This window comes from Gymnoscopelus microlampas, assembly GCF_963454915.1.
Source record: "Gymnoscopelus microlampas genome assembly, chromosome: 9".
In the NCBI taxonomy this organism is placed as follows: domain Eukaryota; kingdom Metazoa; phylum Chordata; class Actinopteri; order Myctophiformes; family Myctophidae; genus Gymnoscopelus; species Gymnoscopelus microlampas.
In genome coordinates, this window is record NC_139946.1 from 28,841,804 (window position 1) to 28,865,864 (window position 24,061).

The following is a 24,061-nucleotide window of genomic DNA, read 5'->3' on the forward strand; positions in this document are numbered from 1 at the left end:
GATGTTTGGAATGTTCTGATGTCAAGTTTGACGTTGTTGTTGTTTTTTTTCAAAGATGAAATGAGATAGGAAATAATTTATGAGTTAGACTGTGTTGCCTTGTTTTTTTTAACCACCTTCAACCTGGCATCTCTATTTTGGGAATGTCATTAAAGGAGAATATTTTCCAAAATACGGTAAGCTCACAACTTTGTGAGCTTGCAGATCTGCTATTTTTGCCTCTTTCTTAAAAATAGAGTGATTTAAGACAGTTTAAAATTGTTTAAATTGGGTTTAGTAAACATCTACCGTTAATTATGACCGTGGAACTTTAATGAAATGTGTTAAAATTACACCTACAGTGTACAAGAAAAAAATATATTGTTGTACAAATTATGCTTATATTTATTATGTTATATAACATGTAAGCAGGATAAATATCCCTCTTATATGACAGCTAACTTTGTTAAATACAAATGTGTACCTACAGTAACATATAGCTATAATATTTATAAAAAATAGGTTGCATACTATGGTCTACGCATTCTTTCTTTTTTCTTTTTGTTTAGCTGTGAACAAATTCAACACATCTGTTTTGTGTTACAGTGAATTTATGTACCCCCAAATGACACATCTTGGCCAATTAGAAGGGTGTATTTATGCTAGGTGGTCTGTTATTGTTGGTGCTGTGGTATAAATCCAGATAAGCCTCAAAACACAAATCCTTCTAAAAATGCTGTCTCTTATGCAGCCATCATTATAACACTTATTATAGGGCTGCAAATAGCCATATCATTTTCACAATTGATTAATCAACTTTTTTGTTTTGTTTTGTTTTTAGATTCTTTGGTCAATTCATTTTTAGGGTTAGGTTAGGGGTTTTTAGGCAATACAATGGAAACTTAAGGTAATACAATTTATCTGAACCCAAAAGGACACCTTGAAATCTGTAAATATGTTTATCCAGCTATCAAAATCATAAAATCCTAACTTTAAACGTAAAACTGGAAGTAACGGCCCGGACGGCTGGCGTAGCGGTCCGGGCACCTAGGCTCCAGCGTAGCCTGACAGCGCATCGCGAGTTCGAGTCCCGTTCCAGACGATCTTTGCTGCATGTCTCTCCCCATCTCTCTCTCTCCCTGTCTCCTGTCTGTCTCTACTGAAAACTATAAATAAAAGGCCAAAAAGCCCCAAAACATATCTTAAAAAAGTAACAAAGACAAACATTCACATTTTGATGACGTTGTAAATGGCACATAATAAAAATATTTATACTATGATACACCACTAAAATGATTATTCAATTACTAAGGTTTAACTCAATTATTCTTCTCACTGATTAGTAGTTTCACCCCTTAATGATTATGCTGTATAATAATGTTATTATACTGTATACTATTATTTCTGCCATATGAAAAACCACCAAATATTCATAGGCTTGGTGTGGATATAACCTGCACTCTCTGTGGAAGGTGGATTTCATATGTCTACACACTTTTAATAAGTCTTGCCCTAAGGTGGTAAATGACAGTTATATTACACATAATACATTTCTCTCTATATAAAAGATTTGAATTAAAAGTAAAAAAAAAAAAAAAAAACCTTGACATGAGAATGTTTGCTGAACCTCTTGGTCTACTGTGCAGACGGTGTATGTCTTGTGATTTTTAATATTCGGTTCTTCAAATGCAGAAAAGAATTAAAAAGAAAGAATACTTTTATATATGCTTGGCCTGTTGCCTGAACCTTGACTGCTGCATTGGCTGTACTGTATGTATTGAAATTTGTTTTTTATTTGAATCAGCCTTTCAAACGTTCCTACGTGCATTTCTGTCCTGCCTTGGGTTTAGATGCCTCACCCCTTGAATATTCCATTACAAAGGGTAGAACACATCATAAGGTGTAACATTTGAAAATGTAATACTAAATTGTGCTGTGATTATGGTGGATTATGCATAATGATGTAAAATGACCGACAGACAATAGCAGATTTCATGGTGAGGATGGGGTGCAGTAATGCTTTATCGGTAATGGCGGGGGCTATTAATGGTGCATTTCAAACCTTAATTTCTGTGCACATCTTTAATTTCCTTTTCCAATATGTCTCTCATTAACATCAATCGTAATGCTTTCAAGGAATAGACTCTTTTTTTGGGAGGGGCGACGCAGGGTATCCATATAAATCAACTTTAAAGCTGGCAAAGTCACTTACATTTAGATTATATTATTGGCCAAATTTAAATCATAAATAAATGAAGTACCACGACGCACTGAACATATTTACATGGCAGCTCTTATGTCACGCTCGGGTGGTGAATATGGTCAGTTATGCTTCAATGATCATTGATTGCTAATTGCGCGATTTGAAGGAGTTTATAATTGATAACAGGAAATGTGCACATACAGTAAAGCTGCAATCTAGAACTTATTATAATGAATACAACATTACCAATCTGTATGGTAGAGTATGTTAATACAATAACTAGCATATCTGCAGTGGTTGGAGGTGGTCTCCCTACTCTTCCATTGAGAAATGTAGACCCTGGTATCGGATGGGACACCTGCCTGAAGCTAATAAGCCCAAAATGTCCCCTGACGAAGCAGGGATTCCCTCTCGGATGAGTGGTGGATGCTTGGTTTCCAATGCGGGAGACCTGTTCAAATTCCGGGTGTTAAAGCTCCCTATCGGGGGAGGACATAAAAGGTATTGATTGGAGCTACAATGCATTCACAGGTCTTTCAGAATGGAATCAATGTGTGTACACGTACAGTATGTTTTTGTGTACGTTCTTTTTTTTTGCAGTGGTTTATGGAAAACTTCCAACATCTGGCTCCTGGTTTCCCATAGTTCTACAGAGTTAGTGCCAAAAGGCTGGGGTGAGGGTGCTGACAAGGAGACGAACGGCAGGCCAGCGGGGAGGAGTGCAAACCAAATGTGACTTGGCATTTTCCTCTGGCAGCTGTGTCATCAAACTAGTACCGAAACAGACACTCTGTTACAGAATGCGGGACACAGAGGTCAGGCCAATGTCACAGGACACAATCTCTCAAGGATGTTCCCAAGGTTCCAGGCCGCATGGCAACCAGTCGTGGCTGTTATTAATTCCCCATCAGTTTCAATTTGAATGCCTGAGAGCCAATTAAAGGAGCGTTTAATTGAATCAGCCTCAGGAACCTCCTGGACAGGAACTCAAATGAATTGTGCTTGGGGCTGGGGTGGCGGGAGGAGGGGAGAGGGCATCAGGGTTAAATAAAAAGAGTGAAATTACCACAATCCAACTCTTGGCTGGGAATAATAGCTATACAGACTGACCCTGCTATTGATGCAAATTAAATCTTGTTTGTGACCTTATCTGACCAAGCAGGCTGGTTGTTATTCCTCAAGTAACCTTGTGGCTTTCCATTCTCATACTGACACAAGGACCAGCCCAAATGTGTACTCATTTGTACCAGCACCCAAAATCTCCCAAAGCTTGGTGTATTTTCAACAAATTAAATGGCACACTCCATTTCACAGCGACTTAAACAGTTTCAATCTGGCAGCCCTATATTGGGCATGTGATTACATTCGGCAAGATTTTTAGAAAATCTTCAAATATAGCAAAAATAGCCGATCTACTAGCTCCCAAGTGTTGTGAGCTTGTAGATCGGCTATTTTCGCTGTACGACTAAGTATATAGGGCTAAGTATAAGTGATTAAAGATGTACAGTATGTGAATGAACATAAATACATTCATCCTACAGTGTGTCAATATGGCAATCGGGTGGACCAAATATGTCATAACTTGTAATTAAAAGGCCATGCAATGCCTCACTTTGCTGTGTGTCTATGCACGTGCATGCACGTACGCCCAGCCGAGTCACCTCAAGGCCAAGTTCCATTGTCCTGGGAAAGCCACAAGGAGGCATTCCTTTCATGTGACATCTCTCCTGACAGAGGCTTATAGTGACATGTGAGAGGCCTGGGCAGAATGTCCTGCTTTTAGTCAAATGAAGAGTCTGGCAGCTGCTGCATTCATCTAAATCAAAGGATAAGCTGCTTTCCATGCAATATCAAGTCATGATTAACTTTTTTTCTCCTTCATTTCAAAGAGAGATTGTGTGAAGGGGGGTTGAAAACGTTATCACCTTTAAGGAGACACTTGAGAGACACATGGTGAGGAAGGCTAGTGTTGGAGGGTTTGAAGTGCTGTACACAGTACTGTACTACTTCTCAAGTTAGTCTGTATGTCTGGGGTGACATCTGCTGCTTTGTGACGTACAGTATAACTAATACAAACTAAATCGTTGGGCACGATACAATTTTCTTTTAGCGCCGTCAATATTATATTATCTCAGTGTGATGGGAGGTACACTGGTCCTCCTGATACACTACGTCAGGAGTCCAGTCTGTTCCTATTTGCCAGTTTGCCAGAGGAAGCTCTCAGCTTACAATGGGAATGCAAAAATACACATAGGAAAGACATCCTCACACATTTTAACCACAGTGGTCAAGATGAATAATTTGTGGTCCTCAGACAAATGAAAAACAGAAAAAAAAAGAAAAAAAACATGCCACTGTGTCTTTAAGGTTTGAACATGGTTTGAAACATTACTTTATGGTTATAGAAGTGCCTCACTGCACCAATTGTGAATTTGAAAAGGAGTGTTTTGGTAGACTTTTGTAAACGGCAGCAATGCTAACACTTTGATGGCAGCTCAAATGCCACCACATTTACACTAAGACACTTCTGTAGAACTCTGTCAGAAGGTTCTTTCAATTTGTATTTTTCCTTTTGGGTACAGCACAGGAGACAACGAATTTTAGCGGCAGGAAATTGGCCTACAGTACATGTATGCTACTGTAATTAGTGTGTCAGTGTTTGTGGACAACATAACCATAGCCTATTAGCAAGTCATTATAAAGTGCTTTGTGTTAGACAAAAAAAGATCTTCTTATTGATTGTCATGGTTCTTATTTCTTTTACTGTACTGTGTGAATGATTTAGACAATTTGATCAGTTTGCTACTAACGTGACCATTGCAAACTGTTCCATTACTGTACATCATGGCCAAATACATGATTCACTGCAGATAGGCTGCAGGGAGTCTATTATTCTTGTATAATCTATAGATTAATTGGCTACCTAATGTTACAAATCCATGCACTAATAAGAACATTTCAGCCATACACAAGTGTATAATGCTAATGACTTGAATTCATGAGTTTTCCTTCAAAATTATAAAGGTTGATTGTTATACTTCAACTGACTTTGTTCCATTCTGGAATTATAATGTAACCATGAAACCATAATAATCCCACTCTCCATCATGACAATCAAGCCTGTCATTTCCCTCTTTGTGGTGTCTGAATTCTTGCCTCTGGTAGTTGACACATATTGAAGTGAGACAGGCTGGCAGCCACGATATCTGCGCATGGTTCTGTGAAGCTACAGAGACTCAGCAACCTAAAAATAAAAGTGTGCTTTTTTAATTTAATATTTTATTGAAGTCTGGGCTGTTATCCTGACAAAAATGTTTACCAAGTTTGATTGGTTACCCACCAACATCTAATTTCATAACGCGGCAAGTATGCCTTATCTTTCCACAGAACAATGGTCTGCTGTTTTCTGGAGTTCCAGGAAACTCTAATCCTTGACTGGACATGAAGAGCTCCACCTATACACTATAAAACAAAGCTACTAACAAGTTTCATAATAATGTGGTGTGGTGCTGTGAGAAAAGATCACAGTGAGGTAGAAAACATAATAACTCACTTTCCAAGCAAAATTTCTAAATACATCCCCTTCTAAATCTTCTTATGCAGATGTCTTTTTTTTTTGTTGCCAATTATTTTTCACCCTTGTTTCTCCCAGTCCCAAAGTAGTCGTTATGCCAATTCCCAAATTCCCCACAGTGTATGCAGATCCTTTTATTCTATCTTCATATCTTGTCTTCACTCCAAAATATTTCAGCTTGTGACCTGCGCCAGAGATTCTGTTTCGGGGGCATAGCTTTTCTCTAATTTAAGAGGGTGGGGCTCTAAGGCAGAAAGGTTGGGAACCAACACTTTTAGAGTATTACATTTCTATTAAAGCTGAGTCATTAGACCAGTGAAGTCTGCCCTCTGTAACCCAGCTCTGGTGTGGGACGGGGGGCTAATCAGGGCCAAAGGAAGGGGCACCGTGTATCTGTTCCTGCCGCCCCACTATCTGCCAACGCCTACTCCACTGGACTCCAATCAATGGGAGCAGAGGCCATTAAGGCGGCTCTGGCCCTCCTTTTCTTTATAATTGCACCCCTCTGGATTCGTGGAGCACCAGCTAGCCCTCTGTTATTTGCAGTAATTAGTCCAGAATGTGAGCTGTCAACATGCAAAACTCCCGCCAGTAGCCTTGCAATACCACAGTCACCCCCACAGAGCACAATAAGCACCTAGCCCTAAGCCAAATTTATACGCCGCCGTACGTCGGTGTCGCTTGTCGACAAGAACTGACTCTCAAGCTAACGATGCGTCGTTAGCGTGAAAGTCAGTTATTGTGGGCAAGTGGCGCTGTCGTACGATGGATTATAAACTAAGCTTCAGCCACTGGAATGTATTAACTTTCTCTTCTTTCTTTCTTTTTTTTCTCTTTTCTTTTTCTCCCACGGCGACTCATGTCAAATCCAGGTCCCTCAGAACAAAATCTTAATAATTAACTGGCAAATTTTAACATGATTGCTTGTGACACACCTACTCTGGTAATTATTGCTTTGAGGCCATTTGCTAATGAAATTAATGCATTCATTGCCCTAACACATTAGCATAACTCATACAAATGGCCCACATTTGAGACCCCAGTGCAAAAAAAAAAGGAACTGAAAAGAAAAGAAAACAACCAACACTAAACAGTGGCATCAACAAAAATGCTATAAAATTAAATGGCAGGCACATGGAATCAGAGGCTACATTATGAGAATTGCTTGGAGTTTTTTCAAAGTCTTAATAGCTAAAGGCTCTTAATTTTAACCACCGGTGAGCAACTGGAATGCATTACGGAGTGATAGCAGTGCAGGACCAAATGATTATCATTATGGTCATTACAGTCATTGCGGATCTACATATATATCTCTCTGTGGGCAAATATTAAATGGCTTTACTACTATGGGCATTAAAATGTTATTATAGTGATGCATTAACTTAACAGAGTTCATATCAATATACGGTCGAAGCTTCCTAACAATCATTCTCTAAATGGCACATCTGTGCACTTGCAGCATTCACCAGTGCTGCCGTCACTGTCCTCTGGGTTCATGGCTGTCTGGGCTCTCACTGGGATGTCCCTCAGACCATTTACTGCTCTACATTAATAATTGATGACAATGCCAGTGGTACAATGGACAAAGACGGGTGAAGAGTAAACTGGAGTTGCAGCAAAAGTTCAGGCGACGGCCCGTCATAGGTACTGAAAGAGCAGAGATAGTTGCATCAACCCCAACATGGTGACTTTTGCCTCCAGGCCAAACATGGTTTCATCATGAAACCTCAAACTGACTTGTAATCAAACAATATGTAGTTACAGTACATTACACCAGTCAGATTCTGTGAACTGATATGGGGATATTTGGACTACTTACTAAACACTAAATGGCCTTCATAAATCATGTACACATGATGGACAACAAATCCTTGTGTCAGAGGATTAACAACGGTAGCTCATATGAGTTTTTTATTTTTATGTTGCTGCAATACACTGCTACAGTATGATATTTTGAGCTTGAATGAAAAATATGTATGTCTTAATACTCTGTAGGGTCCTGTTCTCTGTGTTGACACCCTACTCTTTATTGTGAATACCCCAACACACACACACAGATGAGAGGGCTCAGGAGACAATTATCTGATGCATAACATCTCTAATAAGATAAAATAAATAAATATCTATCCCACTCAGTACTGATTGCTGTTGGACCCAAATAGACACAACCTCCAATCTACTTGATGTATGATGACGAAAAACTGAAACAGAAAACTGACTGCCAAATGTGCCAATAAGCCTTATGGAACACTTTATCATTTCTGTGTGTGAGTGTGCGCGTGTGTCTGTGCATGCATGCATATACATTCTGCATGTGGGTGTGTGAGAGAGAGAGTGGGTGGGTGTGTGTATTCATAGGGAATATTGTTTTTATTTTAATTATCTTAAAATACCAAACTCGTAAAAAAGGTTGTCACAAGAATAAAGCGTGACATTTCCGTCTCCTTCCCCAAATAGACAGGAGCAGCAGCAATAAGACTCGATGAATAAAACACACTGTGCCCATGCAGGCAGTGATGCTTTGACCTACTGTGCGGGCATGAATACATACAGCACATCAACAGCACCCTCTCCCTAATCTGAGATTGTTTGTAATGTGGCCACCTTGTCGAGCACAAGACCCCATCTGTGATGACACATCAGCCCCACTGTTTCGTCCAAATAAACTCACAAACAGAAGCAGCAACGTGTTGACAGAAAATTTGCATGGGGAATGTACCGCAGGAAAGCGTGATTAATTTCTGCCCATGAAACGAATACAGATTTTGTCATTACATGCCTTGTATCCGTTGCCAAATATTATAATGTTTCCCCTCTTTTTTTTCCCCGACGAGTGTTCTGGTACAATAATGAGGAATAAAAGACAGCTTAAAGCTCATAACCAACACGGCCGCTAGCAAATCAGCCAAATCAGAGAGAGAGAAACAAAGACCTGATTGCTCATTAGTATTATGGATCTGCTGTTGTTAAATCTGCTCTGCGAGCTGATGCCTCTGTTTAATGACTTAAATGGTGTCTGTCTAAACGCTGTGTACCCGGCATCTCACTGAGTAGGATTAAAAACAATGAGACATCACTGAATTTCCACAATACAATCTGTTGTGTTTTCAAATGAACAACAGCCATAGAACATTCTTAGGAAAAGGAGCCCCCCCCGGCCCCCCGCGTGCGCGCGCACACACACACACACACACACACACACACACACACACACACACACACACACGCTTACCTCTGCTCTGCACACACCGCAGCTGTCATGCCCCTGAAAAGAAGCAAAATGTAAAGACATCATCACACAGACAGCAACAGTATACATGTTAACTCTAACAATGAGCTATCAATAACAACCATAACCTACAGGAATCACAAATCATTTGTTTTTGTTTTGGTCAATAAACTCATTACGTTTGTTGATTAAAAACATAATTGTTGCAATGAAAGCATTTTTTAACACAAACACATGTCGACTTGAGCACTCTTAATACACATTTTGCCAATTTATTTACTGTGCTTGTTAAGGTCATTTGTAGTTGTTTATTTATGCCAATAGACGCTGTTTTATTTCCTCCACTCAACGTAACAGTTCACTAAACAAAACACTGCTCTGCATGTCACTTGCATATGAAATGAAAATAACATGTCGGCAATAATCTTCAAGCTGGTGTTAACTAACCGAAGATGCAAATTGCAAGAAAAGCATTTGTACAAACACAATTGCCAAATCCACTACTAATATGCATGCCATGCAGGAGCACATTTTGATAGATGTTAATGGCATATAATTATAGAACACTGCTATTAGGCAATGTGATTTTATAAGAGGACCGTTGCCCCTGGCACTGTGGCCTGATTGCTGTGAGTGTTTGGCTAATGAATGTAAAGCAAGTCTGTTTGCAATGATGAGAATTATCAACCCATGAGAGAGAGGGCGGGGGAGCTTAACTCACTATTCAAACTACTCGCAATTAAGGGGAGATATACGCACGCACGCTCCCAGTCAAGGGCACACACGCTGACATGAACACGCACATAGATATTGAAAAGCCCCCCCCCCCCCCCCCCCCCCACCCACCACACACACACACACACACACACACACACACACACACTCACTCAGAAATGGCTTTATTGTATCTCAGCATGTTAAAACATCTGCTGCGATGTCATCCATCTACATTACCATTTCCCATACTATGTTTTTCATTTCATACTTCGATCAATGCTTCATTCTCAGGTCTATCATTGGAACAAAACTATATTTAGCTAGGTAGTTGTTAGCATTTTAAAGCTTGCCTGCCTCTGGCTTACCACAGTGATCTTTTTTTTCTCCCTTTACTCCGACTACTCTGAGGTTTATTTCAAATGGATTGGATTACATATTCTCGAGAGATTTTTTTTTTTTAACAGAATATCATTTCCATTAACTTTAATAGAGTGAAACCAGATGGAGCCAGTATAGAAATGAAAAACATATTTATCTGTTGGGATCGCAGAGGGAGAGTGATTGCGGATGGCTTAAAACGTGGCTTTCGGAAAGTAATGGTATACACTGCTGTCCTTGCTCTGTATTTTCTCAAGCCCCGGATTCTTGAGAGCCTTTTGAGGGTTCCATAGTGAGACACACACCAGGCGTGGTGGGCTGGTATAGTACGAGAGCCATACAGTCCTCCCATGCCCTTGTACTTTGTGCTGCAAGGGGTTGCACCCCTCTAGGAATGCGCTCCCTATAATGAGGGTCAGAGGTCAAAGTGGTGGTGCGCCTGGAGGCCGGGATCTCCCAGGCACACTCAGTCACTGGCTCTGTCCCTATATTTAAATCATGCCTCGGGACATGTTTTTTCAAAGGGCATCTCTTAACTAGTTCCTGGTTACTAATTAGTTTTGTGCCATGCTATTTGTCTTTGGGAGCCTGAACGCGGAGGGGGGCTGAGGAGGGACAAATGAGGCAATCTAAAAAAAGATAGCTTATGGTTTGCCTCAGTGCAGATGATAATCACGCCAATAAGTCCTCCGCTGCTGCAAACAGCTGAAGAGTGGATCAACAGTTAAGCTTGGTTTATACTTAGCCGTACGACGGTGTCCCGTGCCAAAAACGGCCGATCAACAACACGTTGCACTGCGATGCTTTGTGAGCTTGTAGATCGGCTATATATATGGTGTGGGACACCATTGTATGACGGAGTATAAATCAGGCATTACGTAAAAATAACGTCAGTGCCACTTCTGTTTGAATTGGGCAGGCTCGCTGTGTGTTCCTTGTAAGCGACATCTGTGTGACACTGTGTGAAATTAAATAAGGACACAACATTTGCCTTCTTTTTTTTTTCTTTTCTCTCATTCAAGCTGCTTTTAGGAGTGGTAACGGCACATGCTATCACTCCCTGGCCGGCTGGCTCTCACAAGTCAAATCGTAATTGGATTACATTTTCTGGCTTCATAAAATGCGGTTAAGAGGCACTTTAGACATACGTGCATGACCCGCTTTCTAGAGATGGCCATCAGAGCAAAAGTGACAGGTCAATTGTAGATTTCTGTTCCGTAAAAAGGGGAAAGGGGTTGCCTAACCCAAGTACTCTAAAAGGGGGGGCACACACACACACACACACACACACACACACACACACACACACACACACACACACACACACACACACACACACACACACACACACACACACACACACACACACACACACACACACACACACACACAGAGAGAGAGAGAGAGAGAGACTCCCTCCGCTGCTAAAATAGTGTACTGGGTGTGTGCTGTGTGTGTGTGTGTGTGTGTGTGTGTGTGTGTGTGTGTGTGTGTGTGTGTGTGTGTGTGTGTGTGTGTGTGTGTGTGTGTGTGTGTGTGTGTGTGTAATTGGGTAGCAGGGAGACACACTTAATGGAAGTGGCTCTTCACTGTGACAGCTGGGTTGTGCAGATGAAAGGTCTCCTGTAGCACGTTGTCTACCACTTGTGGAATATTCAAACAGACCCAAGGCTCACAGGAGTGAAGCCACTAGAAGAAGTGCCATCAAACATCACATAAATGACTGACTATACTCACATAAGACCAACAGTGCATGGCACAAACTTTGTTCATACGGGAGATTAATTGTGCGGATGATTTTGAGCAGACAAATTATCAGGTTTGAATGCATCTACAGTATACTTACTGGTGTCAGATGAACAGACATTTTCCGCATTTCCCAAAGAGATTTAAGAAGTTCTTAACGCTACTGTAAGTACTTCTTAAGAGCCTTCTTAACTCATTGAGTGCCATTCACGTGTTTTACCACTATGGTGCAACGTGCCAATCACGTGTTTCACGTGTTTAAAAAAAAAATAGTAAACCCCCCCCCCCTTTTTTTTTCTTTTTAAATGTTCAAAACTCAAGATATCATTATCTGAAGATTTGTAGCTCCATCCACTCCTTGTTTAACTTATAACTGAAAAAGGCTGTATCTCGCTTCCTAAGCACTTTTTTTTTTACTTTGAAAAGAAAAAAAAGAAAATCGCACTGGCCAGAAATAGCCAGAAATACAGATTTCCCAAAATGTTTTTTTTATGGCACTTTAACAGTTATGGGAATTCACCCCATATTATGTACATTTTGACACTGTTTGTATTCATTTCATTGTACCTGTTTAATTAGTGTGTAGGTCTGTTTGTTTTAAAAAAAAAAAGGAAAATAGGGAAGCACTTCATAAGTGTTTGAATTGTAACTGTATGTCTTTATCCTGTGCTTCAAAATAAATATATTTTAAACAGAATATAGATGTTATATATTGAAGAGTTCACCACCACCAGAAATCCCCTGTTGTTTGAAAGTTAAATGAAGAGACCTGTTGCACACACAGCAAATTAAAGGGACATAACATTGTAGAGTAGAACAGCAGGAGAGAATGAGAAGTGTGGATTCTGCCCGCAAGTATAATTGCATTCTGCACCTCCTTTCTCTGTGTGTTCATTTTCATTATTTTTTTTACATTGAATGTATCAAGATATTGCTTGAACACGGATGTAGGACTTCTTACCCTCTGGATCCATTTGGACAGACACACATGATGGGCAAGCAGAGTTTTACAGTCACAGAAATTCCTCAGGGGGTCACTGTCCAGAAGTTGAATGTCTTTGCAAATGAAGCACTCTGACAGCTCTGTAGGAGAAAAGACAAAAAAAGTTTTATGATTCCAAAATTGGCTCAATTAATTCTCCAGTCCATCAAGGGAAAAGTCACAGGAACACTCTGATCAACCTGAGCTCTCAGCTGCATTGTTGGTGAACACATTGCTAATTAAAATTCTTAGTCGACAGGGTTTCAGTAGCACACACAAATGAGAACATCACTATGATGTGTTATGGGATCTTTGCACATTGACCCCATATGCAGCTGAAAGGTATGGTGACAACATTTAAAATAGGAATCTTCTTGAGGACTATCAGCATCATCAACAAAGATTTGAGCGTTCTGAAAAAGAAATAACTGTACAAGTAACTAGAAAAAGTGCTCCTGAGAGCACAGGTCTCCGCCAGGTCAGGGGGCCTCCTGGTGGCGCTCTAAAAGGCGGGTGTGAAAAATGCAGGGCAAAGGTTTTTCCTTGGCTTCTAGGGAGTGTGCGTGCAAAGTTTCATGCAAATCAGTGCAGTTATAGGTAAAAACGAGAATCAGCCTGTTTTAGCGCAAACATGAGGCTGATTTTAACATTTTCCAGTGGCATTTCTTCCCTGGCGTAGTGGGAATGTGCGCGCAAAATTTCACGGAAATCGCATGCTGCGTTCATGATTTCAGGCTTTTTGTTAAAAGCGAACCAATCCTGCAAAATTTGGAAGCCAGTCTTAGACAATCAAGATGGAATATGGAAAATCGGACTGCTCCGTGTTGATCACATGACTATAGAGATACTGTGTAGGGATTTGCGTGATGTTTGGACAAAATCTGTAGGAGTATAAAAAAATGTGTTTTGCAAAAATCTGCCTCCTGGTGGCGCTATAACAGGCCAATCTGAAAAGTTCGGGGCAAATGTTCGGCTTTGGTATTCAGGAAGTGTGTGTGCACAGTTTCGCAGCGACCGGGCCAACAGTGCCGGAGATTAGCTGCTCACAGACAGACGGACGGACACACGGAGACATGGACAGACACACGAAAGGACGTACAAGGTGCAAAACTTAGTCTCGGCCATGCCTTTTGGCCTGGCGGAGACAATAACAAGGAGAATTTGTGGGTTGGCATTTCGTACACCAATTAGGGTTGAAGAGGCCGTGAGGTGGGCCCCCAAATAATTGGCAAATCACTATTTTAATAATAATATAAAAAAGATGTTTGACTGGCCTGCTGTGCTCTAATCTTGATATTGAACAGAATATTATAATTTAATACTCAACCAGGGTCTAACAAAAGTTCAATTTCAATTGACCCTAATGGACCCTTTTCACAGTGGCTACTGGCTAGTAACCTAAATGCAGCTTACATTACATTACATTACAGTCATTTAGCAGACGCTTTTATCCAAAGCGACTTACAATAAGTGCATTCAACATAGGTAGGGAACGAAACTACTAATCACCAGAAGTCTTAAGTGCATTTCCCGTAAAAACAAGCAACCAAGAGTACACCTAGCGCTAAGGTGAAAGTGCAATATATCTGCTACCTACTTTCTTAAACAGATGAGACAAAATAGCAAAATCAAGTGAGCACGAGCTAATACAAAAAGTGTATCGACTAAAGATCTAATAAAACAGTACAACTAGTTAACAACAAGTAGGCCAGGCAAAGAGGAAGGGTAGTGTTTCTTGAAGAGGTGGGTTTTCAGCCTGCGGCGAAAGATGGGCAGTGACTTCATTCCACCACTCTGGGGCCAGAACAGAAAAAAGTCGTGACCGTGTCGATCGACCAGAAGGACCCTTGAGTGACGAGGCAATCAGTCGCCCCGAGGTGGCAGACCGAAGTGGTCGGGCAGGGGTGTAGGCATTGACCATAGCCCGGAGGTAAGAGGGAGCTGTTCCTTTCACTGCCCTATAGGCTAGCAGCACCAGGGTTTTAAACTGAATGCGAGCTGCTACAGGGAGCCAGCTTAAAGGGCAAGACCACTGTGGTAGAGGTTTGGGTTGTGTAGTTACCTCGCCATGATGTAACTCCAAAGGTGGACAAGAAATGAAAAATAATTGCTCTATTCATTAGAAATTGATAATTAAAAATATGCTCCCCATTGACTTACATTGTACACTGAAACAGCTCTCAAAGTCACTCTTTTAGCCCATAAACGAACACAAACTAAGCTGATTCAGACAATATAGAACATCACCAAACCCAGTACTGTTTATTTTTTTAATAAAAATGTCAACTTCCTGATGATTTTACTATTTGAAGATCCGGATCCGGATCCGCCGATCCAGTCCAAGTTTTCTTTTTAATAAAAATAGCTAAATCAACAGTAAGTTAATTTTTTTATAAAAAAAAAACAGTACTGGGTTTGGTGATGTTCTATATTGTCTGAATCGACTTTGTTTACATTCGTTTACATGCAAAAAGAGCGACTTTGAGAGCTGTTTTACTGTACAATGTAAGTCAATGGGGAGCATATTTTAAATTATCAATTTCTACTCAATGCAGCAATTATTTTTTATTTCTTGACCACCTTTGGAGTTACATCATGGCGAGGTAACTGCACAACCCAAACCTCTACCAAAGTGGTCTTGCCCTTTAAAGTAATTAATAACATTAATTGTGTGTATGTTTCTTATAGGGTGTTTCTGTGTGCCAGCATTAAGCAAATTGTACTGTCCCTGCTCAACACTTTAATGAAACACACCCACATTACTTTCAGCTGTGTTTACTTGTCAAAATATCTGGTGTGAAAACGATTAGCTAGCTAATGCCACGTTTAGGCGACAACGCTCTCTAGTGAAAACGTCAAAGTGCCGTTGCGTTCTCACTTTTTATTTTGCATTTAAACGGTCCCAAGCAAATTATTGGTGAGGGGGGGGGTTATTGTCTACTCAGGCATTTTGGGAGCACCCCGGACAGTTTTTAAGTTGCTTGATTGAGTATTTAAATATTTGATATTAATTTTATCAGACACGCCCCCTTCCTATACAAACCCATTGTAACTTCAAACTCCATTTTAACCAAGTTTACCATTGAAGTTGGTAAACTTCAGTGATAACCTATACTGTCCACCATGCTCATCGATGCGCGAGGCAATCAGCTGCTCGACGCGGGTACTCAATCGACTTGCGGCATAGGCCTACCTACCTTGTTATTAAGTGATGTATAACTGTTTTTCTTTATTGCACACATACAGTACTTTGAGTGAACCTACACGAGCACTCCCCAATCACAGCAAGCTCAACTGGCTCAGCTGGCTTGGGAATCACTAGGATGCAATCACAAAGGGCTAATGCTGAGCAGGGCTCCTGCTGACATGAGCTTCATGAATGGATCATTAGTTGATGTTGAGTTTGCTGATATCAGCAATCTCCCTGTATAGCAATGCCCAATGTATCCCTCAGAACTATTAAGATGAATATATCTATATATATATATATATATCTCTGGAGTGAAACTAAGTATAAAGAACCACAACAAGTGGAAATAGTGTAATAGCATATTATAAGAATATGCATCTGAGTCAAGCCTTGCATTTTAATCTTGTACTGCTATTGGCATTTGTGTTGTTTGAAGCCGAGCACCCACAGCCATGGAAGCAACCAGAGGAAGCACATACACCTGCTCCACATCCTGTACTGAAACTAGTTTCTAATCATTTTTTTCCACTACTTACTACTCTATATAGATCCGAAATGATATAGAAGGGAAGATAGATATCGCTTTCCAATCCCTTTAAAAATGCAGATTTTTCCAGTGGGAACATGGACATCTTGAGGTATAAAGGAACTTGGATCCTTAAACTGAAATAACATTTTCTGTCTAAAAAGTGTTCCTTTATTGCCACAAGCTGATTAATAGTTTAGGTAGATTTCTTGATGTACTGGCTTAGACATTAACCATGTTGAGCAATTATTTGATTACTGCTCACAATGAGGAGTGGGTGTAAATCTCTAAGGTTGCCCCGTGCTCGGTTATCATTATGTCAATTTGTCATTGTGTCACACCAAACTGACAGGGTGTGTTTTTGTCCAATGGTTAATGCACTCACTCACTCACTCACTCACTCACTCACTCACTCACTCACCAACGAACAAAGGTGTTGAAGGGTACATTACCCATAGATATCATAAGCAGAGAATGATTCTATACCATCTCATAAAAAACAGGCAATAACTGTAAGGTGATTTGTGCTGAATACTTAAATAGACTCATACATTTTTTATTTCTCCGAATTGGAAAGCGATTTAAGATACTTTCATAGCTTTGATTAATACAGAATGGTGAGTCGGTGACTACAGTATACCTGACGTTTATGTCATCTAAATTTGAAAGCCTTGAAAATATATATAGTGCATCATTAAGCGCATGTGAAAGAAAGATGCCCAAAAGGAAAAATAGATTAGACACCCCATTGATCTTAAAAATTGCAATTAACTAAAGCAGCTATGTGTACACTTTGTGTATGTGTGTGTTTAATTGGACATCAGTGTGTGTGTTTTGGACATCAGTTGTGCTGATGAACAATTCTAGTCTTTGTTGTAGAGGTGGATGAACAATGCTCTTATAATGAGAGCCTGGGGCCACCACAATAACCAGCTGATGCACTATGAATGCTGATACCATCTGATTGAAAACCTGTACAATCCACTCGAAAGATACTATTTCAAATACAGTATACAAGTACTGGCTTTCAAAACCACAGTGCTTAGTAGTTAAAAAATGCACCACATCCACATTAATTACCATTGCATTTGAAGTCCACTCAAACAATCACATTGATGTTCATTTGAACTAGAGCCTGGCCGATGCCAGTTAACAGATAAGTTAAGAACACTTAACTGTAGTTATTCAAGGAAAAAGCAAACCAGTAAATATAAAATACATAACTGCTAATGGTTACTACTACTGATCTGCTATTTTTGCCTAATGACATGCCCAAAATAGGGATGCCAGGTTGAAATGGTTAAGAATTGGGACACATCGGCTGCATACTGTAACTGCCAACACAGCATCAAAAGAAAACAAAATTATGGCCGATATATCGGTGAAATCAATATACAGTTGGGCTCTAATTTGGATCCACACATTAAAATGCATTCACCCTACTATTATACTCACGTCAACATTTTTAGGGAAAGTACATAACATTACACAACTCAGATTTGTCGATTCAGGAAATAAAGCCAGGAAACTCTCAAAGTGAGCAATAGTGAAACACTCCCTAGACACAGATTATTGTTTCTTCACTTCTGGATTGCTACAATCATCACCAATCACTCACTCTAATTTACTATGAACTCATGTTTCTCATAAGTATTTTATCTTGGCAGCTACCTTCCAGAGCAAACCATTAAAAGCATATTCAAGATACATTATACACCCTCCACCATATTCATTACAATTTGTACAGCTACAGTATGTATGGCTCTGTTCCAGTCTTTCCGAGATGAAACATCCCCTTTTGTGTGAAATTACCATTTTGAGTCATTTCTTTACATTAGCCCATAGATCTCTTGCCTTTTTTGGCCAGGCGCTGTATTTTGGCAGCCATGAACTGATCTTTGCACCTGTAAGTCAATTAAAACATGGAGGTGTCAGCACTTGAAAATGCATCAAACCCAGATCTGAGGAATGTGTTGGAAGCTTGGCCCGATATGAGCTAGCGATTGGCAAGAGGCTGAGGGGAGAGAATGGGCAAAGGGGCAACAAAGGTAACTGATTAGAGCCTGACCGACATATACTGTAGCTTTGGTCGATATATCGGCCCTTTTTTTTTTTTTACAACATCGATATCTACAATAATGCAGCCACTTTCAATCTGGTGTCCCTATGTCATTATATAGGCAAATATTTTCAATGGTTTTCCAAAATTCCCAAACGTCAAAAAAAATTGCAGATCTACAGTACAAGCTCACAACAACGCATCACTTCTGCTATTGTTTAAACATGTCGAATAGGGCTTAATAATAATAATAATTGAATACGAAAAAAACATAAGAATAAGTGGTAGATTAAAAACGATAAAAAGTTATGCATGGGTTGGGGAGACATCCTAACTAGTCCTCAACTGGGAAAAGCTATCCTGAAGAGATGTGTTTTGAGCGTGGTTGTGAAGGAAGTGAGGGGGGGGGGGGGGGGGGGGGGGGGGGGGGGGGGGGGGGGGGGGGGGGGGGGGGGGGGGGGGGGGGGGGGGGGGGCGTCTTTACTATAGTTTGGGAGTGCGTTCCAGAGGGGGCAGCAATAGAGAAAGCCCCTTTCCCCCCAGGTGCGGTACTTGGCCTTGGGGACCTCCAGGAGGTTGGCTTCACTAGACCTGAGGGAACGGGAGGGGACGTAAGGTTCGAGAAGATCAGAGAGGTAAGGGGGTGCCAGATTATTGAGTGCCTTTTAGGTGGTAAGTAGGATTTTGTAGCGGATTCTTAGTTTGATGGGGAGCCAGTGTAGGTTGTGGAGGGTGTAATATGGTCTCTGAAGCGGGTACTGGTGAGCAGACGGGCAGCTGAGTTTTGAACGTATTGGAGTTTGTTGCGGACTTTGGAGGTGGTGCTGTTGAGGATACTGTTGCAGTAATCAAGCCGGGATGTGATGAATGCGTGCATGAGTGTTTTGGCAGCTGGAAATGTCAGAGAGGGCCGGATGCGGGCGATGTTCCTGAGGTGAAAAAAGGCAGTTTTGGTGATCTGGTTTACGTGGGGGAGGAATGAGAGGGTGGAATCGAATATGACACCGAGGTTACGGACGCAGGTGGAGGTTGTCACAGTGTAGCCGCCGATGTTGAGCGTGAAGTTCTGGGTGGAGCGGGTGAGCGAGTCTAGGCCAATGATTAAGATTTCCGATGTATTGCAGTTGAGTTTGAGGAAGTCCTTTTGCATCCATGTTTTAACGTTTGTGAGGCAGGTGGTGAGGGTGGAGTGGGTTATTAAATGATTACTTTTAATTAAGTTCAGTTCATGTCAGTTCATGTTTAGATAGATTTTCCAAAATTGGGATGGGCATCAAACAAAACAATCTGTCATCGGTCAGGCTCTACAACTGATTGCTTAATTGCTACCTTCACACCAAATGATTCAGACCCAACATTGAAATGATGCCGTACAGTAATTTGATCCATCCTCATTCTTACTGGAATGGACATAAAAGCTGAGTAGCGGGACTAGGCCTGGTTTCGTCACAAGATCCCTTCACGGTTCTTTTTTTATGCTTCTTTGTGCTGCAACCGGTGCCTTTGATTTAGTAGCAACCTTAGCCCACATCTTCTACACTGATGATCCCCAAACAGGGGGCTTTGAAGCAAAATATTGGACAGTAGCTGGAAGCCAGCTTGGCTCGTTTCATCCATAAAAATACAGGGAGACATCGGTGAGGGCTGGCTGTCATCAGTGTGCTTGTCTGAATTGGGGATAAACTGCTGCTTCAGAAGCTCCTGTCTCTTTGGGGGCTCTCGGTGAGCTGGATCGCTTCAGGTGGATAGCTATGTTCAGATGAAAAATCCCTTAATCAAAGGGTAGGCTTTTAATGTAACCCGTCAGAATCTGTGTAAGCAGATTTTATTACTGACCAGGCATATATCTCAACTTGCATTAATATTCTCGGAGACAAGACGTGAGATGAGGGAACTACAGTAACAATTCTTCCTCTGACACTCATTTTAGTAATCAGGCTTTTTCAGATGAATATGTGTGTCGTCTGGCGGGTGCTCAGATTCAAGCCTGATTTGACGTTACATTGTGAACTTGTAGATTAGCTATTTTCAGCGAGTGACACCGTTGTACGATGGAGCATAATTGAAGCATCACTCCCTGCTACTGACACCAGCCACCTGGGCATGAACAAAGTCTGTGTTAATGGAAATCATTCAGGTGAGACACTTTCCAAATCCTACTGTGTGCTTAAATGCTCTGATGGGCTTTGTCTCATTGTGTGGCACTTTGTCTGTATGTCTGGCAATGGATCAGCTTTAGTTGTGTTTTATTATCACGTATCACGATGTGGCTATGCAAGAGGCTAGCCGTCTATGACAGGGTCTGTGTGTGTGTGTGTGTGTGTGTGTGTGTGTGTGTGTGTGTGTGTGTGTGTGTGTGTGTGTGTGTGTGTGTGTGTGTGTGTGTGTGTGTCTGTCCAGAACTAATCTCGCAAACCGCTGGACGGATCAGCGCCATACTTTGTATGCACGCTTCCAGTAGGCCATAGAAGTACCTACCCTTTTTCACATGTTTTCTACTCTTAGAAGTATTTAAATGTTATTTTATAATGGAAGTCAATGGGGCTGTGATCTCGCTGAATGTCATAGATGTCATATGTCATAGATACGTCATAGATGATTGACTTCATAGATTACTGATGTCACAAGGCAGTCACTTGAAGTCCGAGATCTGTGGATCCCAAGATCCACATAATGACCTAGTTATTGTCAAATAACATTTTGATCTGTTCAGAGAAGTTAATTTGCAGAAAGTAATGGAGTGCAGTGACTGTTATATGTGTAGAATTTGACTCTGTGTCTGTTCGGGTCTGGTCAACAGAGACAGTCATTGTGTCCACTGTCTGTCTGAAAATATTTCTCAAGTTACTGCGATGTGGCAAGTTCACCAATTATACCCACTAGTGCTCCTTTTCAACGTTGCACTCCTCGAAATCTGTATTGTTATTACGATCATTATGGCAAGCCCCGAGGCACTTGGGGGGGGACTAAAATACAGATACACTGCTGGCGACAAAATAAGCATGCAGGAAGACAACAATACAACATAGAGATGTACTGTAAACACGCAGCATGTCAATCGCAGCAGAGCTGGGTCGTCTCCGTGATCTGTGGCTCCTATAATTAACTGTCAGGGGTGTCAACGTTGGACAATACTTTGGACAGAGGTGAGTACTAAACTAACTGGCAGAAGTCACTCTCCACACACCGGAACATCCCGTGGATGTCAGTGCCAGGTCTGCACTGTCCCCCGCACAGGGTGTTGATTTACCAAAACGAAGCATTCACATTGTCTCTGGGACCTTTCACATTCTGCCATCATACCTTTTTTTTTGTTTACTCGTTATTTTGCAGATTATTAACCACATGAACCCTATAGCATCCCTATTCTGGGCTTGTCATAATAGGCGAACATTCAATGAAAATAGGAAACCGTTGAGATTTGGTATGGAAGGGGAAAAAGGAGGGGGCCCAAGGACAGACCCCTGGGGGACCCCCGGTCAAGTAAGTATACATATACTGTAGGGTTTAAGTGGTTTAGAACACAATTTACTACAGTTACAGGCTGGGTTGGCTTTTAACACACTTTTGTAAAATATTGTCGCTGTCGGCGGAAAACTCATACGGTAAGTCCAAAACTGTTACTTTTCAGGTTTAAAATTTAAAAATAGCTAAAGTCGCAGATCGGCTATTTATGCTACTTTTGTGTGACACTGTAGTATGACTGTATTACGACAAAGTTAATTTACGAAAACACATACAAAGTTAAAATATGGAGATAAGAGGTTTCCGTCCAATACCAACGATATGTGTAATATAACACATACAGGTAGTATGCCCTTGAAAAACAATCGTCCAGTGGTTCAGCTGCACCATTTACACATTTTATGAACTATACTGACCATCTGTGGGTGTCACAGAGACAATAGTAGTCGCTAATCTGAGCCGTGTTACTGAAACAATACGTTGACAGGTTCGAAACACTATACATACAGTAAATTAATGGTGGAAAATGCCAGATTGAGATAATTTAATTGTCCGTTACATTGTTAACGACCTCATTAACGAAAGAATGATGGGAAATCAGCATGGTCCGTGAGAGGAATTGCCTGTGTGACAGCCATCTGGCTAGTGTGGAGGACGGGCTGGATGGATGTTGGTGGGGGGGCGGGTAAGCTCACACCACCGTGGCCAACACAACTTTCAGCCAGTGGCTCCATAAGCGCATCTAGCTGGAGGTGCATATTATTGTGTATCAGTGAATGAGTTCACAGAATCCCTGACCTTAAATTTGATTAGTTTTGGTTTTCCATTACATCGTGGTCAATGTCGTTATCACACATTCCGGATCTCATCTGATTTACTGACATTCAAACCCTCAGCAAAAAGACAGATGTAGTTCAGACCTCGACTAGTAATGTGAGGATGGAGTTTATGATTGGGTCATTCTCTCTCTCTGTGTGTGTGTGTGTGTGTGTGTGTGTGTGTGTGTGTGTGTGTGTGTGTGTGTGTGTGTGTGTGTGTGTGTGTGTGTGTGTGTGTGTGTGTGTGTGTGTGTGTGTGTGTGTGTGTGTGTGTGTGTGTGTGTGTGTGTGTGTGTGTGTGTGTGTGTGTGCGTGCGTGCGTGCGTGCGTGCGTGCGTGCGTGCGTGCGTGCGTGCGTGCGTGCGTGCGTGCGTGCGTGTGTGTGTGTGTGTGTGCGTGCGTGTGCGTGTGTGTGTTACTATACTTGAGCCAGATGTCCCCAACAAGTATAGTAGAATTTGGCATTTATAGGTTAGGTTTAAGCCAAAGATGTCCTCAGATGTATACTAATATGCACAAATGTGCGTGTGCGTGCGTGTGTGTGTGTGTGTGTGTTGTTTCTAAACTATACTATTTAGAAACAACAGAGATGGGGCTACTACAATGTAAACATATGAACAGATACAAGTAAGCAACGTCTGTTCTATTTCCCTGATGAAATTACAAGTAACGCAACGTACCTGTGAATATAATTTTGCATGATTCTTTTGAGACGTCAGAAGAGTCATATCCATAATTGTCCATAATTTCACTTTCTTTTTCCCTGTGTCAGAGACGGCTTCTTCCATCCACTCCTGAGCTGTTCCAGATGTCAGCAGTTTCCTGCACTTCCCATTTACATTCCTCTGTTTTCTTGCGTTATTGAATCCCGTGGACATTTAAAGTGAAGTCAAAGAGACAGGGAAGAAGTTTTGTTTTGAAGATCTTGTACTTCCTTCAGTTTCAGTCAGTGGGTTGGTCATGTCAGCTGATCTCTGTGGTTTTTTAGGTTATTTTTTCCTTCCTTGTTCTCCAGGAAGCTGTAAACGCAGAAGGCCAATCACAGCTCAGCTGTACTCAGGAGCATGTCAGGACAGGAAGACAAATGAGCCAAAAAAGAAAGGAAAAGGAAAGCCTTCAGTGTGCACACTTTCTGTCAAGGCTGGTTCAACATACAGACTGAATGAATACTGTAGGCTATGATGCACTCGTTATG

At 41.1% G+C, this 24,061-nt stretch overlaps 1 protein-coding gene across 1 annotated transcript in view; it reads right to left on the reverse strand.

Moving 5' to 3' along the window:
- Positions 1-23,823, reverse strand: part of LOC311051816 (uncharacterized protein) — an 82,955-nt gene extending 59,132 nt beyond the window's left edge. Inside the window, exons 1-3 of the mRNA XM_084066468.1 lie at positions 23,547-23,823; positions 12,788-12,909; positions 8,989-9,021 (exon numbers count right to left, since the gene is read on the reverse strand). Of these exons, the coding sequence (XP_083922594.1) occupies positions 8,989-9,021; positions 12,788-12,909; positions 23,547-23,610 (219 nt within the window). The 5' untranslated portion in view covers positions 23,611-23,823. The remainder of the gene's footprint in view (positions 1-8,988; positions 9,022-12,787; positions 12,910-23,546) is intronic.
- Positions 23,824-24,061: the final 238 nt, after the last annotated feature.